We start from the raw sequence: 16,966 nt of genomic DNA, 5'->3' as shown, positions 1-16,966 counted from the left end.
GGGGGGGGGGGGGGGGGGGGTGGAGAGACTGAGGGGGATATAGGCTGGAGAGGGGTGGGATCTAGGCTAGAGAGGGAGAGACAGAGGGGAGGGAAATGGGCTAGAAGGGGAGAGACAGAGTGGGGATCTAGGCTAGAGAGGGAGAGACTGGGGGGGGGGTGTATAGCCTAGAGAGGGAGAGACTGGGAGGGGAGGATCTAGGCTAGAGAGGGAAAGCGGAGTGCTGAAAGCCAGCGTTGGTATGTGTGAGTGATTTGGAGCTGTGTGTATGTGGGACGTGTATGTGTGTGTTTCAGCTCTGTATGTTTGTGTACTTGGGGCTGTGTGTATGTGGTCTTTGGAGTTGTTTGTGTGGCATTTGGAGTAGTGTGCGTGTGTTTTGTGTTTAGAGCTGTGTGTATGTTTGGAGTGGGTGTGAGTGTTTGTGTGTTTGGAGATATGTTGGCATTTACACAGGCAGCCCAATTCTGATCTTTTTTCCACTAATTGTTTTTTTGACCAATCACATCAGATATTTTCACATCAGCTATTTTTCAGAGCTGATCTGTTTGGTCAAAAGACCAATGAGTGAAAAAGAAACGATCTGAATTAGGCTGCCTGTTTGTGACGTTGTGGATCGCGCATCGCTGCTACATTCTCTTTGTGCCTAGGCTTTGCCTGCTGGCAGAGAGGTGAGATTTTGACGGCAGCATTGGAAGCGATAGAGAGGGGGAGGGGAGAGGATCGGGCGCTGGTACTGTTTGAAAGAGAGCTCAGCAGGAGAGGCGAGAGGTTATGTGTGTTGTGCGGTAGGAGGTGGGGGAAGAGGGAATAAACTAGAAGGCTAAAGAGGGATGACAGAGAGCGGGAGGGGTTGTTGGAGTACAGTCGTTACAGGAGGCAGGTTCAGATCCAGAGGGGGAGGACAGTCAGGGACGACTGGGGGGATGTCAGGGAACGTCACATTCCAATAACAATGGATAGATGACAATTCTTTGCAAATATAACGTTCTTTGGAAATATAACCAATTGTCAGTGCTGCCTTCTGGACCTCGTTGAAGACTGAATGCGGCCCCGGGGCAAAATGGGTTTGACACCCCTGGTCTACAGTATACAAGTCCTATCCTTTTTAAATCCAAGAAGGGAAGTGCAAAATTTGTAAGTGTGCACCAGTCTAGAAGAGTGTCAGTGGATTGTTATTGGTCAGTATAGCGGAGTGGGTTCTAGATTGTTATTGGCCAGTGTAGCAGAGAGTGGATTCTGATTGGCCAGTGTAGCAGAGAGTAGATTCTGACAGGACAGTCTGCTTTATGGCCCTGTCCAGAAACACCCCTTAGCCCCCTACTCATTGGGGCAAAGGCACTTCATGCATCTGAAATAATTGGATTGTTACATTATTGTAGTAGCTCCACCTTATCCCCTGATTGGCTACCCAGAGGAATTTGCACCAAATTGCTTATTTAGATCAGCTCTCTACAAGTGTCCACCAGGGACTAGGGGTTAGCCAGGCTAGTTGTTTCTGCAGCAGGCAGACATGCCTATGACTCACCCCTGGCCTCCAGTGAATGAGGAAGAGTCAACTTCCTGTATCCTGGTTCTTGTGGCTCAGTTAGACAGAGAGCTATTACTGGACTGCGTACAAGTTGACCTGTAGGCACAGATCCAGGCCCAGCTATGTTACTACTAGTACTATTGGTTAAATTCTTACCCTGGTTTTAGCTTTGCTGCTAGGCTAGCATTATCCACTGTGTTATAAACTAGTAGGAGTGTGTAATGATATTGGGATCCTTAACATTAAGAAAAAACCCAAACTAATTTTTTTTTTTTTCCCACAACATTTTAATCAGAGTGCAGTTATCACAAAACATTGTTTTCTGTGTTATAGTCCAACTAGACTATAAACTATAGAGAGGTAGTAATGGCATCTTTTTGTAGGCAATAACTCTGTCATGGTTCGTTGGACAAAGCCTATGAGGAAAATGAATGGTGTTTTTGGAAAAATGCTGAAAGGTCTGTGGTAAACACTGGCTTAGGAGATCATATACGATCGGTTCTGAGATAATCTTCATCAGTTAACGTCACTTTTTGTGAATTTTTAAGAATGAATGTAATAAAAATCACAAAGGCTTCACAATTCATAAAGGTCATGTTAAGACTGCTATCTCATAGAACAAAAGATATAACATCTAATAAGCCTTTTTTAACCTCTGACCTTATTTTCAGCATTTCTTCCCAAACCTTCTTTCCCCATCTGTTTTTCCCATAGGGACGTCTGAACAAATCAGAGGTAACTTATTTCTGGGTATTGGGACTACCAGCTCTAATGGTCTGGGGAAAGTTGTCATTTAAATAAAAACAGAGATGAAGAGGCAAACTTTAGGCTACTTTGGTGAATTTGCGAGGCCTGCAAGACCAGACATTGCGAGATACAGATTAGCAAGAAGTATGCGTACGGTTTGCAAGGTTATTTCTGCCTGCACCCTCCTCTCTCTCCCTGGCCCTGGCTCGCCTGCTCTTTCTCTTCGCTAATGATGCGAGTGTGTGTTCAGTCTTCAATTTGTTGCGTGTAGAATATCCTAGCCCAGGGATATTCAACTCTTGTCCTACGAGGTCCGGAGCCTGCCGGTTTTCTCTTCTACCTGATAATTAATTGCACTCACCTGGTGTCCCAGGTCTAAATCAGTCCCTGATTTGTAGGGGTACAATGGGGGGGGAAAAGGACGAACTGGTTTCCAAGTCCAGAGTTGAGGGTCTAGCCTATTCATTGATGATAGGTCCTGCTTTACTGAAGTTGAGAAACATTGCAAGCCAAGAAATGACAAGATACAGCAATCCATTGGGATAAACAGGATGGTGAGCAGTAAGAAGTCTGTTTTTGTCTCGTAAATATTCATTTTTAAAAAATGCATTCCATTATGTTTGTCTCTTTTTTTCCATTTTCAAGTTAAATATACCTTCCTGCAACCCGCCTCACCCAATGTGGTATGCAGCTGCTATTCTTTTAGATCTTATAACTGGAACCTCCATCAGAAGCTAGCCAGCTAATTAGTTACTAGCCATTTAGTCATTGTTAGCCACTGCTAGCGGTCTTTACCTATAGCTCAGACACCAGCCACTATAGCCTGGATAATACATGCCAGTCTGCACAGCGCGATATCAGCCCTGAGCATATCGGACTGCTTTTTTTCCCACTACATCACCGGATTCCTGCCACAAGCTCTGGACCATGCGTTTTTCTGGATTTTTTTGTTGTTATTCTGTCTCTCACTGTTCAAATATACCCACCATTAAAATTATAGACTGATCATTTCTTTGTCAGTGGGCAAACGTACAAAATCAGCAGGGGATCAAATACTTTTTCCCCTCACTGTACGTACGTACATACATACACATACATACATACACACACATAGATACATACATACATACACATACATACATACACACACATAGATACATACATACATACACATACATACATACACACACATAGATACATACATACATACATACACACACATAGATACATACATACACACACACACACACACACACACACAGCTGTTGAGTCGCCGTGGGAAAGGCAAGCAACAGCATCGAAGTCCTGTAATGGTAATACTTTAAGTTAAAATAGAAGGTGTTGAAATGCAAACTTTGCGAGGTGGAGTTGAGGCACAGTAATGGTAGTACAGGTGCTTAACCATCTGAAAGGGACTCACCGTGAAACACAAACCATTGCTTGCAGCAGCACAGCTGCGTTGTGAATTCAGGTGGAATGTTATGCGTTTTTCTTGTTTTTAAAGGGAAATTGATCAAGCAATTGTCTGTTTTTCTCCGTTTGTCACATCACTAGTAGTTTGTGTCTTTGTGAGCATCAGCCACTGTTTTACTACTAGTTAGTTAGCATTGATGCTAGCATCAACCAGTATGTTACATGCCTACTAGTAAGTGTTTTCGCTAGCTAAGCATCAGCCTCTTTTACGACATCTGCCACTGTGTTATAAACTAGCTAGTATTTAGTGTCTCCTCTATCAACCACTGTTATACTTGGTGCTAGCATCTAGGCTTGGGCGGTATGCTGTGTATGCCGGAGTATTTTTATTATAAATTTGAATATTTGTAGCAACTTTTTAAGTAAATACCTGCAATCAACTTGTGCAATATGTTAGGAGATAAAGAAGACCGCATTCTTCATTTAAATGTTTCATTATGTTGCTTACCGGTAGTACCCAGTCATGTGGTGTTTGTTTACAAGCCCACAACGATGAGACTGGAGCCTTGAGTCACTGACTGTTGTGCATCACACACCAGGTGATCTAGTCACGGACACCGACGTCCAGACAAACTAAACCCCTTCAGTGCCACCGTCGCGGCCCGCTAACAAGGACTGCACCTCTCTCCTTCTCCGTGGCCGACGTGAGTTAAACATTTAAGCGTGTTAACCCTCGCAAGGCTGCTGGCCCAGATGGCATCCCTAGCCGTGTCATCAGAGCATGCACAGACCAGCTGGCTGGAGTGTTTTATGGACATATTCAATCAGCAATCACTAACTCGGAGATGCTGCTGGCTACATTGAGACCCAATCACTGACCACTTTAATAAATGGATTACTAGTCACTTGAAACAATGCCACTTTATTAATGTTTACATATCTTACAATACTCATATCACATGTATATACTGTATTTTATACCATCTATTGCACCTTGCCTATGCCGCTCGGCCATCACTCATCCATATACTTACATATTCTCATTCACCTCTTTAGATTTGTGTGTATTAGGTACTTGTTTGGAAATGGTTAGATATTGCTGCACTGTCAGAACTAGAAGTACAAGCATTTCGCTACACTTGCATTAACATCTGCTACATGTGACCAATACAATTTGAGTTACCGTATGGTATTCACAACTAAATGTTTGCCAGCTAGACATCTTAACTATTAGGTTAATTATTTTAACTGTCTAAAATGTGCTACATGCTCTGCAGTTGTGCATTTGGTTTGCTAATTCAGTTACTACAGTAGTTAGTCATCTAGCTAAGTGGTTAGCTTCTTCAAAAATGAAGCTTTGCTTGCTGGTAACGGCAGAGAATCTCCTCCTGGATCAAGAGCCTTGCTGTGTAATATTTGGTTTGTGTGTGCAGCAAACTGTGAGTAGCATGTTTTTGTGATTTGTATAAGTTCATGAGCTGGGATGTCTGTCCTGAAAATAGTTTTGGTCAGAGACCGTATAACATTTTCACAATGTGCTCGTTAGCATTTAGTTAGCGTTCTCAATGGGATTTTACATGTACTTGTTAGCATTGCTAACCCTTTGGCTTACAAATGCTCAGTGGGGTTTGAAAATAGCGCACCTTGTGTTCAGTGCCGATATTACCGAATATCCTGTATGAAGGTCTGACAATCTGCATACCGCCCAAGCCTAGCATCTTCTAGTATGATCCTTTTATTCAGTCCTATCTGAACCTGCCCGTTCTGGGCCAGCCTCCCCAATACAGTAGAAGGGCAATTCCACGGTAATGGAATTACGTTGAGACTCTGATTTTTCACTTTAAACTGTATGCCAAACACAAACCATTGATTTCAAAGTTTAACAAAACATAATTCCGTTACTGTGGAAAAACCATTCACACAACACTACTGATATCAGGGGAACAACGATCCTCGGGGAATCACAGAATAAACCCCATTGCATTAATCATCAATACAATGAACAATCGACGCTGGTAATCACTGAACAGTTTGTCAAAAGACAAGTTAAACGAGATGAAAAAACAAAAACATTTGTTGTGGTTCTGGTTCATATCAGCACACACTCGTTGCCACTGGCTCACTGGCAGTAATAGACACATCCAAGATCTCGCTCGCTCTCATTTCTCACCTGTCCCGCCTCCTTCCATCTCTCTCATTCTCTCCTTAACCTATCTCCTCTCTTGTTTAAACCAATCCGTCTTGGGCCAGGTGTCTGTCTGGCCAATGTGCTGTCATGTGGAAAGTGCTACCCTCCTTCTGCCATATGTGTGGTAACGTTCCCATCAATTCGTGTGTGTGTGTGTGTGTGTGTGTGTGTGTGTTAATGGGCCCGTGGAGGGGGTGCTAATTGATTCATTCTCCCCAGTCCTCCTCTCATTAACACCCTCTCCCAGGGCAAGCTGCTGTTCTGTCCCCCCTACCCCCACCACTCCCCTGCTCCTCACCCTCCTGCTCTCCCCCGGGCCTCCCCTCTGTCAGGGGACAGGTGGCAGGAAGGGAGAGGCCCAAACCAGGGCAGGGATCAGGAATGGAGGTGGAGGGGAGCAGGGAGGAGAGCTGAAAGGATGACAGGAGAGATGAAGCCGGTGAAATTAGGAGAGTAGAGCCTGGGCAGGGAGGAATAGAAATATGTTTTGTAGTGGGGAGTCCATACTCTGATTTCACCTTTGCCCATTCTGTGTGTGTCCTTTCAAAATTGCTCCAGTTTTCTAACAATGTGGAGCTCATTGTAACCTTATGTCATGTGGAGGATGATAAGTACGTTCCTAATGTTGTATTCCCCTTTCTCGCCCCTCTCTCTTTTGAGCAGTATTCGCAGTGTGATGCAGAAGTACCTGGAGGAAAGAGATGAGCTGACCTTTGACAAAATCTTCAACCAAAAGATCGGTGAGTAGTCTGTGTGAAAGAGTACTGTTGTCCTTTCAATAACCAAACAACCATGAGAACTATAGCTCCACGTCAGACACAATAGAATTACACACACACACACACGCAAGAATGTGTTCTGGGAGGGGAGCTGTGGTAGGAAGGGCAATATGGCCTAAATGATTTCTCTGAATAAGCTTTTTGTTGTACAATTTAAAGTTAAAATACACTGCATTTCAAACAGTCAGCAATAATCTAATGAATTCAGGGCTTGTGAAGTTATTCCTTCCACAAACATTATTTTATTCAACTAGTTTAACCTGCTTTTTTCAATCACTGATCCAGCTTTCAAGTTTGTCTATGACAATGCCCTTTGTGTTACTAATGTAACCAGAAACATGCACAATGCATTTACTTCTTGTAGCTAGAAAATGGTCACCGGTCTCATATCAATCTCACAAGTGCTAGTGAATCGCCAGCTAGCCTTTATAGAAATCTTTGTTTCAAGTTTAAGCCAACTTAGATGTATCTGCTAGCTAACAAGGCAAAACAGTTGAATGGTTATAAACACACCCTGCTGTCCGTCTCCAACAGTTTGAACAGCATGCTAGTCTGTCCACTTTGTTCACATGTTGAAATCAAGTGGTCTACCTTATTTCTCAGAATGACATGAGTTGACAATTCCTTATATAATTGCGTTTTATGCTTATTGCACATTTATAAAACACAGACTAGACAGTATTTGGCTAAAATGCTGCGAGTGGTATGTGGCACGACAAACTTAGCCTTCTTTTTCCAGAATCAATGTTCATTGATACTCCTGTTTTAGTAATGTCTGCTCTGTACGCAATGTGAGGAGTTGAGACATACAAAGGGTATCGTCAGAAAGGTTAACTTGTCCTTTATTACAGTTAAATAATGTCTCAATGTGTTTGGGTCCATATGACTGATTCTGTTGACCTCAAATTCAAATAGCGATTTGAAACCACTTGTCAGAGAGGAAGAAGTGATCATCTTGGTTGTGTGAGTGGCAGAGGGAGGGGCTTGGTGTATGTGTGTAACAGAGAGGAAGAAGTGATCATCTTGGTTGTGTGAGTGGCAGAGGGAGGGGCTTGGTGTATGTGTGTAACAGAGAGGAAGAAGTGATCATCTTGGTTGTGTGAGTGGCAGAGAGAGGGGCTTGGTGTATGTGTGTAACAGAGAGGAAGAAGTGATCATCTTGGTTGTGTGAGTGGCAGAGGGAGGGGCTTGGTGTATGTGTGTAACAGAGAGGAAGAAGTGATCATCTTGGTTGTGTGAGTGGCAGAGGGAGGGGCTTGGTGTATGTGTGTAACAGAGAGGAAGAAGCGAAGCGAGAGGTTTCACTCTTGCCTAAATCTGTCCAAAATAAGCTCAAGGCATTTGGAATATCCTACAGAAACATACATTTGAACTCATCAAATGAATTAGATATTGGCCAGCCCTAAGCCGTTGTCATGGGATAAGTTGGTGATTGAGTTGGTGTGTGTCCTGTCTTGCCTGACAACACTCTACTTCCCTTTCCGAGATGCCATCTGTATGAGGCTGCTGATTGGCTAACCCTGTTCCAGCTCTTCACATGCTAACAGAAAGTGGTGATCAGTGGTAACTAAAGGGTTATCCACTGTGGCTGACCTAAAGCACTCTGACACATGTAAAGCTTTTGGAACTTTTCCTGTGACCCAAAACCCATTTTGTAAACTGAACCTGTGTTTGTATCCAAGATCAAGTCTCAGCCACCTGTCACAATAGTGTGCTCCGTCGCCTGGTTTCCAGTAGTATCACAGACAGTGAGACAGTAGCAGCAGTCTGTACCAGGGGACCAGAGCCCTGCAGCTCACTAGCTTTACTTACTGCTGCTCTGCTCTCTCTCACCTCCCCTCAGAGACTGCAGCGCTAATTCTTTCTCTCTCTCTACCTGTCACTCACTCGCTACCTTCTCCTCTCTTCATTTCTCGCTCCCTCTGTGTGGTAGTACGGTCATGGGCTGGGAATTGCCAGGGAGTTGACGGTGCGATATTATCACGATACGATATTATTACAATATCACGATACGATATTATTACAATATTATCACGATACGATATTATCACGATACGATATTATTACAATATTATCACGATACGATATTATTACAATATTATCACGATACAATATTATTACGATACGATATTATTACAATATTATCACGATACGATATTATTACAATATTATCACGATACGATATTATTACAATATTATCACGATACGATATTATTACAATATTATCACGATACGATATTATTACAATATTATCACGATACGATATTATTACAATATTATCACGATACGATATTATTACAATATTATCACGATACGATATTATTACAATATTATCACGATACGATATTATTACAATATTATCACGATACGATATTATTACAATATTATCACGATACGATATTATTACAATATCACGATACGATATTATTACAATATTATTACGATACGATATTATTACAATATTATCACGATACGATATTATTACGATACGATATTGATACGATATTATCCCGATATTTAGGTGGCAATATGATATGTATTGAGATTCTCATGATTCTAGACGTATTGAGATTCTCATGATTCTAGACGTATTGAGATTCTCATGATTCTAGACGTATTGAGATTCTCATGATTCTAGACGTATTGAGATTCTCATGATTCTAGACGTATTGAGATTCTAGACGTATTGAGATTCTCATGATTCTAGACATATTGAGATTCTCATGATTCTAGACGTATTGAGATTCTCATGATTCTAGACGTATTGAGATTCTCATGATTCTAGACGTATTGAGATTCTCATGATTCTAGACGTATTGTGATTCTCATGATTCGAGACGTATTGTGATTCTCATGATTCGAGACGTATTGAGATTCTCATGATTCGAGACGTATTGAGATTCTCATGATTCTAGACGTATTGAGATTCTCATGATTCTAGACGTATTGAGATTCTCATGATTCGAGACGTATTGTGATTCTCATGATTCGAGACGTATTGAGATTCTCATGATTCTAGACGTATTGAGATTCTCATGATTCTAGACGTATTGAGATTCTCATGATTCTAGACGTATTGAGATTCTCATGATTCTAGACGTATTGAGATTCTCATGATTCTAGACGTATTGAGATTGGATGTTCAAACATTGCTCACCACGTGTCTGCTGGAGAGACATGAGAAATGTTTTATTGATCGCTTATGAAAACTGCAAACTAGGTTATATCGTAAAAAATAATATGCCGATATGTAACTGTATCAATTAGTATTTTTCCCCATCACTAAAACACACACGTCACCAACCTACCTAACCACAGCATTGACACTGGATTGCTGCCATCACTGTTTGTTTATGGTGATTTTGGAGTGTTTTGTTAGTCTGCTGATGTTGGGCTGTGGTTAACAACTGATAAGTGTAGCTTGTACCCATCCGTGTTGACAGGCCTCTCTGCTAACTGATATAGATTCTGCCTACCCAGCCATATGTGTCATCCGTGTGTATGCATACTCTAGTCATGGTGAACAAGGTGCTGTGTCATCGTATTGGCTAACACTGAGAATAGGAGTTGGTGGGGGGGTAGTATTGCATAGTGGTGGGGGGTTATTGTGGTCTCTCTCTTGCTCTCTTTCTCACTCTTTCTCACTCTCTTTCTCACTCTTTCTCACTCTCTTTCTCACTCTCTTCATTCTCTCTCACCTCATATCCTCTTTAGCTGTGAATGGGCTGAAGACACATCCTCGCACTCACATACACTACATGACCAAAAGTATGTGGACACCTGCTCGTCGAACGGCTCATTCCAAAATCATGGGTATTAATATGGAGTTGGTCCCCCCCTTTGCTGCTACAGTATAACAGCCTCCACTCTTCTGGATAGGCTTTCCACTAGATGTTGGAACATTGCTGCGGAGACTTCCTTCCATTCAGCCACAAGCATTTAGTGAAGTCGGGCCAGCACAGAATCGTCTAGAATATCATTGTATGCTGTAGCGTTAAGATTTTCCTTCACTGGAACTAAGGGGCCCGAACCATGAAAAACATCCCCATACCATTATTCCTCTTCCACCAACCTTTACAGTTGGCACTATGCATTGGGGCAGGTAGCGTTTTCCTGGCATCCGCCAAACTCAGATTCGTCCGTCGGACTGCCAGGTGGTGAAGCGTGATTCATCACTCCATAGAACGTGTTTCCACTGCTTCAGAGTCCAATGGCGGCTAGCTTTACACCACTCTAGCCGATGCTTAGTATTGTGCGTAGTGATCTTAGGCTTGTGTGCGGCTGCTTGGCCATGGAAACCCATTTCATGAAGCTCCCTAATAACAGTTATTGTGCTGATGTTTCCTGAGGCAGTTTAGAACTCTGTGGTGAGAGTTGTAACCGACTATTTTTACACACTACATGCTTCAGCACTTGGAGGTCTCGTTCTGTGAGCTTGTGTGGCCTAAAACTTCATAGCTGAGCTGTTGTTGCTCCTAGATGTTTCCACTTCACAATAACAGCACTTACAGTTGACCGGGGCAGCTTTAGCAGGGCTGAAATTTGTTGGAAAGGTGGCATCCTATAACGGTGCCATGTTGAAAGTCACTGCGCTCTTCAGTAAGGCCGTTCTACTGCCAATGTTTGTCTATGGAGATTGCATGGCTAAGTGCTCAATATTGTATATCTGTCAGCAATAGGTGTCACTGAAATAGCCACTAATTTGAAGGGGTGTCCACATACTTTTGTACATACACTATATGTATATATATATATATATATATATATATATATATATATATATATATATATATATATATATAAATAATCTGCCAGGCACACACATGCGTGTCGCTTCTGGGTGTCAAAAGGGGGGAAGGAGAAAGGTAGTTGAGTGTCATCCGCATAGTAATGATAGGAGGGACCATGTGAGGATATGATGGAGCCAAGTGATTTGGTGTATAGAGAGAAGAGAGGGTCTAGAACCGAGCCTTGGGGGACACCATTAGTGACAATACGTGGCGCAAACACAGATCCTCTCCACGTCACCTGGTAGGAGCGGCCTGGATGCCCACCCCTGAGAGGGCGAGAGGAGGATCATCCTACGGTGCCACGTTGAAAGTCACTGAGCTCTTAAGCAATGCCATTCTACTGCGAATGTCAGCTATGGAGATTGCATGGCTTTGTGCTCGTTTGTATACACCTGTCCGCAACTAATTTGAAGCAGTGTCTACAAACTTGTGTGTATGTGTGTGTGTGCACACAGCTGTGTGTCCCTAGGGCCTAGGCTGTGTGTGTTAGACCATGTCCCCACATGTCAGTACCAGAGCATGTGGGGAGGTTAGGAGGCCTCTGGCACGTTAGACATCCAGCCCTTGCTCTTCATCTATATCGCTCTCATTCGCTATCTCTCTCGCTCTCGTTCACTATTTCTTACTCTCATCGCTCTGTCACGCACTCTCCATGTTTAGACTCTGTCCCCACTGTCTGACTCTCACTGGGTTACTGGGAATATGTGGATACCGCATTGCGGTACTGAGATCACCCCACCCCTCAATGCCAGAGTGCCTGTGAGGGCCTGAGAGGAGAGAGGCTCCTCAGATACAGCCATATGACCGCTAACGTGTGTGTGAGACTTTGTTTACAGGCTGGTGCACAAAGCTGATGTACACCGTGTTCAAGATGGCTGACTGTGATTGGCTCTCTTGTGACTGGAACACTAAGCTATGATTGGTTCTCTGGGTGGAAGGGCTGGCTTCTTGTGTTCCAGAGACCCCCATAGCGTTCTTTCACTCCCTCTCATCTCTCTTTGTCTGAATTCTTTCTCTGTGTTTCTTTTACTCTTGCCCTGCCGCTCTCTCCCTCTTTCTCTCTCTCCATCTGTCAGAGTACTGGAATGGATGATGGAGAGTTTTACGTTGCTTAGCAACTGTCGGTTGCCATGGGAACTCAGCAGAACTCTCGATGACAGGGAAAAATGAAATGGATTAAAGGAGAAATAAAAAAATATGATGAGAACGGAGGAGGAGAGGAAATGGAGAAGGGGACATTAAACAAGAGCGATAAAGGCTAGATGGATCCACAATGCACTGGAGCTGCCCGAGGCCATCGGGCTTGACGGGTGGGGCAGTCTCAATAGTCTACAGTGGCCTCTTCTCCTCACCATATCTCCTACCTAAGTCTCCCACCTTTCTACCCAGGTCTCCATGCCTTTTCTCTCCTCATGTCCCCACTACACGCTTCAATTCCTCACCATGTCTCCTATCCTTCTCTCTTCAGGAGTGAAGAACACACACACCCTCCCTCTCGCTCTGCCACTGCTCGCTGGTATGATGATGATCACTGTTTATCTTGTTAGTGTGTCAGCTCATGCGTATACTGATGTATGTGTGTGTGTGTGTGTGTGTGTGTGTGTGTGTGTGTGTGTGTCAAAGTGTCAGCAGTTGTGTGTGTGCTTGAGCGTGTGTCAGGGTAGTGGCTCATTGATTGGTGTCTCTGCTCCAGCAAACGGGTCTAATTGCTAAGGGACTGGGTGTATTAATTGGCCGGTCGATCACACACACTCAAACTCACACAACACTGTTTTGGACCATCAGAGAGAGGGGCACTGGAACCAGTGTGTGAGTTTGATAGAGCCAACACTACTCTGTCTTACTGCTGCTCTCCCTCAAACCACTTTTTCCCTAAATGACAATATCCATCCTCTCTCCTCTCATACCCCTCTTTCTCTTCCCACTTCTCTCCATATACCCCCATTCCTCCCCTCTTTTCTCACTCTCTTTCTGTCCAGCTCTTGGCATCAGGCCTGTGTGTTTATAAACTCTGGACTGGTGTGAATGTGTTTCCAAGACAGACTTGGAGCCTGTGTGTGTGTGTGTAGCCTGCTGTTACTGTACGTCTTATTGCTTGTGTATTTGGTTGTGTCTCTCAGAGAGGGTGAGTGATTGGTGAGCTGTGAGGATTTTGGCAGAGTGAGTTTTCACATTGAGCTAATCTTATGACCTTGTGCTAGACAAGGCTGAAAGCCCTCGCCAGCCCTGACTCTCTACCTCAGGAGATGTGGAGGGGAGTAAGAGGAGGGTGGGGGGGAGAAAGAAGAGGAGGGTGGAGGGGAGAAAGAGGAGGAGGGTGGAGGGGAGAAAGAGGAGGAGGGTGGAGGGGAGAAAGAGGAGGAGGGTGGAGGGGAGAAGGAGGAGGGTGGAGGGGAGAAAGAGGAGGAGGTGTAGAGGGGAGAAAGAGGAGGGGGTGGAGGGGAGAAAGAGGAGGGGGTGGAGGGGAGAAAGAGGAGGGGAGTAAGAGGAGGGGAGTAAGAGGAGGGTGGAGGGGAGTAAGAGGAGGGGAGAGAGGAGGGTGGAGGGGAGAAAGAGGGGTGGAGGGGATTGAGGGGAGAAAGAGGAGGGTTGAGGGTAGTAAGAGGGTGGAGGGGAGAAAGAGGAGGTGTAGAGGGGAGAAAGAGGAGAGGAGGGTGGAGGGGAGTAAGAGGAGGGGAGAGAGGAGGGTGGAGGGGAGAAAGAGGGGTGGAGGGGATTGAGGGGAGAAAGAGGAGGGTTGAGGGTAGTAAGAGGGTGGAGGGGAGAAAGAGGAGGTGTAGAGGGGAGAAAGAGGAGAGGAGGGTGGAGGGGAGTAAGAGGAGGGGAGAGAGAGGAGGGTGGAGGGGAGTAAGAGGAGAGGAGTGTGGAGGGGAGAAAGAGGAGGGGAGTAAGAGGAGGGTGGAGGGGAGAAAGAGGGGTGGAGGGGAGTAAGAGGAGGGTGGAGGGGAGTAAGAGGAGGGTGGAGGGGAGAGAGAGGAGGGTGGAGGGGAGTAAGAGGAGAGGAGGGTGGAGGGGAGAAAGAGGGGTGGAGGGGATTGAGGGGAGTAAGAGGAGGGTGGAGGGGAGTAAGAGGAGGGTGGAGGGGAGAAAGAGGAGGTGTAGAGGGGAGAAAGAGGAGGAGGTGTGGAGGGGAGAAAGAGGAGGAGGTGTAGAGGGGAGTAAGAGGAGGGTGGAGGGGAGTAAGAGGAGGGGAGTAAGAGGAGGGTGGAGGGGAGTGAGAGGAGGGTGGAGGGGAGAAAGAGGAGGAGGTGTAGAGGGGAGTAAGAGGAGGGTGGAGGGGAGTAAGAGGAGGGGAGTAAGAGGAGGGTGGAGGGGAGAGAGAGGAGGGTGGAGGGGAGAAAGAGGAGGGGAGAGAGAGGAGGGTGGAGGGGAGAAAGAGGAGGGGAGTAAGAGGAGGGTGGAGGGGAGAAAGAGGAGGGGAGTAAGAGGAGGGTGGAGGGGAGAAAGAGGAGGGGAGGGTTGAGGGGAGAAAGAGGAGGGGAGGGTGGAGGGGAGTGAGGGGAGAAAGAGGAGGGTGGAGGGGAGAAAGATGGAGGAGGGTGGAGGGGAGAAAGAGGAGGAGGGTGGAGGGGAGAAAGAGGAGGGGAGTAAGAGGAGGGTGGAGGGGAGTAAGAGGAGGGGAGAGAGGAGGGTGGAGGGGAGAAAGAGGGGTGGAGGGGATTGAGGGGAGAAAGAGGAGGGTTGAGGGTAGTAAGAGGGTGGAGGGGAGAAAGAGGAGGTGTAGAGGGGAGAAAGAGGAGGAGGTGTAGAGGGGAGAAAGAGGAGGAGGTGTGGAGGGGAGAAAGAGGAGAGGAGGGTGGAGGGGAGTAAGAGGAGGGGAGAGAGAGGAGGGTGGAGGGGAGAAAGAGGAGGGGAGTAAGAGGAGGGTGGAGGGGAGAAAGAGGGGTGGAGGGGATTGAGGGGAGTAAGAGGAGGGTGGAGGGGAGAAAGAGGAGGTGTAGAGGGGAGAAAGAGGAGGAGGTGTGGAGGGGAGGAGGAGGAGGTGTAGAGGGGAGTAAGAGGAGGGTGGAGGGGAGTAAGAGGAGGGGAGTAAGAGGAGGGTGGAGGGGAGTGAGAGGAGGGTGGAGGGGAGAAAGAGGAGGAGGTGTAGAGGGGAGTAAGAGGAGGGTGGAGGGGAGTAAGAGGAGGGGAGTAAGAGGAGGGTGGAGGGGAGAGAGAGGAGGGTGGAGGGGAGAAAGAGGAGGGGAGAGAGAGGAGGGTGGAGGGGAGAAAGAGGAGGGGAGTAAGAGGAGGGTGGAGGGGAGAAAGAGGAGGGGAGGGTTGAGGGGAGAAAGAGGAGGGGAGGGTGGAGGGGAGTGAGGGGAGAAAGAGGAGGGTGGAGGGGAGAAAGAGGAGTGGAGGGGAGTGAGGGGAGAAAGAGGAGGGGAGAGAGGAGGGTGGAGGGGAGAAAGAGGAGGAGGGTGGAGGGGAGAAAGAGGAGGAGGGTGGAGGGGAGAAAGAGGAGGAGTAGTCGAGGGGAGAAAGAGGAGGAGTAGTCGAGGGGAGAAAGAGGAGGAGTAGTCGAGGGGAGAAAGAGGAGGAGGTGTAGAGGGGAGAAAGAGGAGGGGAGAAAGAGGAGGGTGGAGGGGAGAAAGGAGGGTGGAGGGGAGAAAGAGGAAGGTGGAGGGGAGTAAGAGGAGGGTGGAGGGGAGTAAGAGGAGGATGGAGGGGAGAAGGTGGATGGGAGTAAGAGGAGGGTGGATGGGAGTAAGAGGAGGGTGGAGGGGAGAAAGAGGAGGGGAGAGAGGAGGGTGGAGGGGAGTGAGGGGAGAAAGAGGAGGGTGGAGGGGAGAAAGAGGAGGAGGGTGGAGGGGAGTAAGAGGAGGGTGGAGGGGAGTAAGAGGAGGGTGGAGGGGAGTAAGAGGAGGGGAGTAAGAGGAGGGTGGAGGGGAGAAAGAGGAGGGGAGAGAGGAGGGTGGAGGGGAGAAAGAGGAGGGTGGAGGGGAGTAACAGGAGAGGAGGGTGGAGGGGAGTAACAGGAGAGGAGGGTGGAGGGGAGTAAGAGGAGGGTGGAGGGGAGCAAGAGGAGGGTGGATGGGAGTAAGAGGAGGGGAGTAAGAGGAGGGTGGAGGGGAGAAAGAGGAGGGGAGAGAGGAGGGTGGAGGGGAGAAAGAGGAGGGTGGAGGGGAGTAAGAGGAGGGGAGAGAGGAGGGTGGTGGAGGGGAGTGAGGGGAGAAAGAGGAGGAGGGTGGAGGGGAGAAAGAGGAGGGTGGAGGGGAGAAAGAGGAGGAGTGTGGAGGGGAGTGAGGGGAGAAAGAGGAGGAGGTGTAGAGGGGAGAAAGAGGAGGTGTAGAGGGGAGAAAAAGGAGGGTGGAGGGGAGTAAGAGGGGAGAGATGAGGTTGGAGGGGAGAAAGAGGAGGGTGGAGGGGAGAAAGAGGAGGGTGGAGAGGAGAAAGAGGAGGGTGGAGAGAGAGGAGGGGAGAGAGGAGTAAGAGTGGAGGGGGTATAGGGGAGGTTTGGAGGGGGTAAAGGGGAATAAGAGGAGGTTTGGAGGAGGTCAAGGGGAGGTTTGAAGGGGGTAGAGGGGAGGGTAGAGAG

At 46.7% G+C, this 16,966-nt stretch overlaps 1 protein-coding gene across 2 annotated transcripts in view; it reads left to right on the top strand.

Moving 5' to 3' along the window:
* The window catches only part of grk3 (G protein-coupled receptor kinase 3), an 80,076-nt gene that overhangs the window by 8,764 nt on the left and 54,346 nt on the right, over window positions 1–16,966 (top strand). For both annotated transcript variants that reach the window (XM_036977035.1, XM_036977034.1), the window contains one exon: window positions 6,543–6,619. In XM_036977035.1, coding sequence (XP_036832930.1) covers window positions 6,543–6,619 — 77 coding nt within the window. The remainder of the gene's footprint in view (window positions 1–6,542; window positions 6,620–16,966) is intronic.

This window comes from Oncorhynchus mykiss, chromosome 5, assembly GCF_013265735.2.
Source record: "Oncorhynchus mykiss isolate Arlee chromosome 5, USDA_OmykA_1.1, whole genome shotgun sequence".
NCBI classification, from domain to species: Eukaryota; Metazoa; Chordata; class Actinopteri; order Salmoniformes; family Salmonidae; genus Oncorhynchus; species Oncorhynchus mykiss.
Note: the sequence above shows the minus strand (reverse complement) of the source record. Positions and strands in the feature narration are given on the sequence as shown.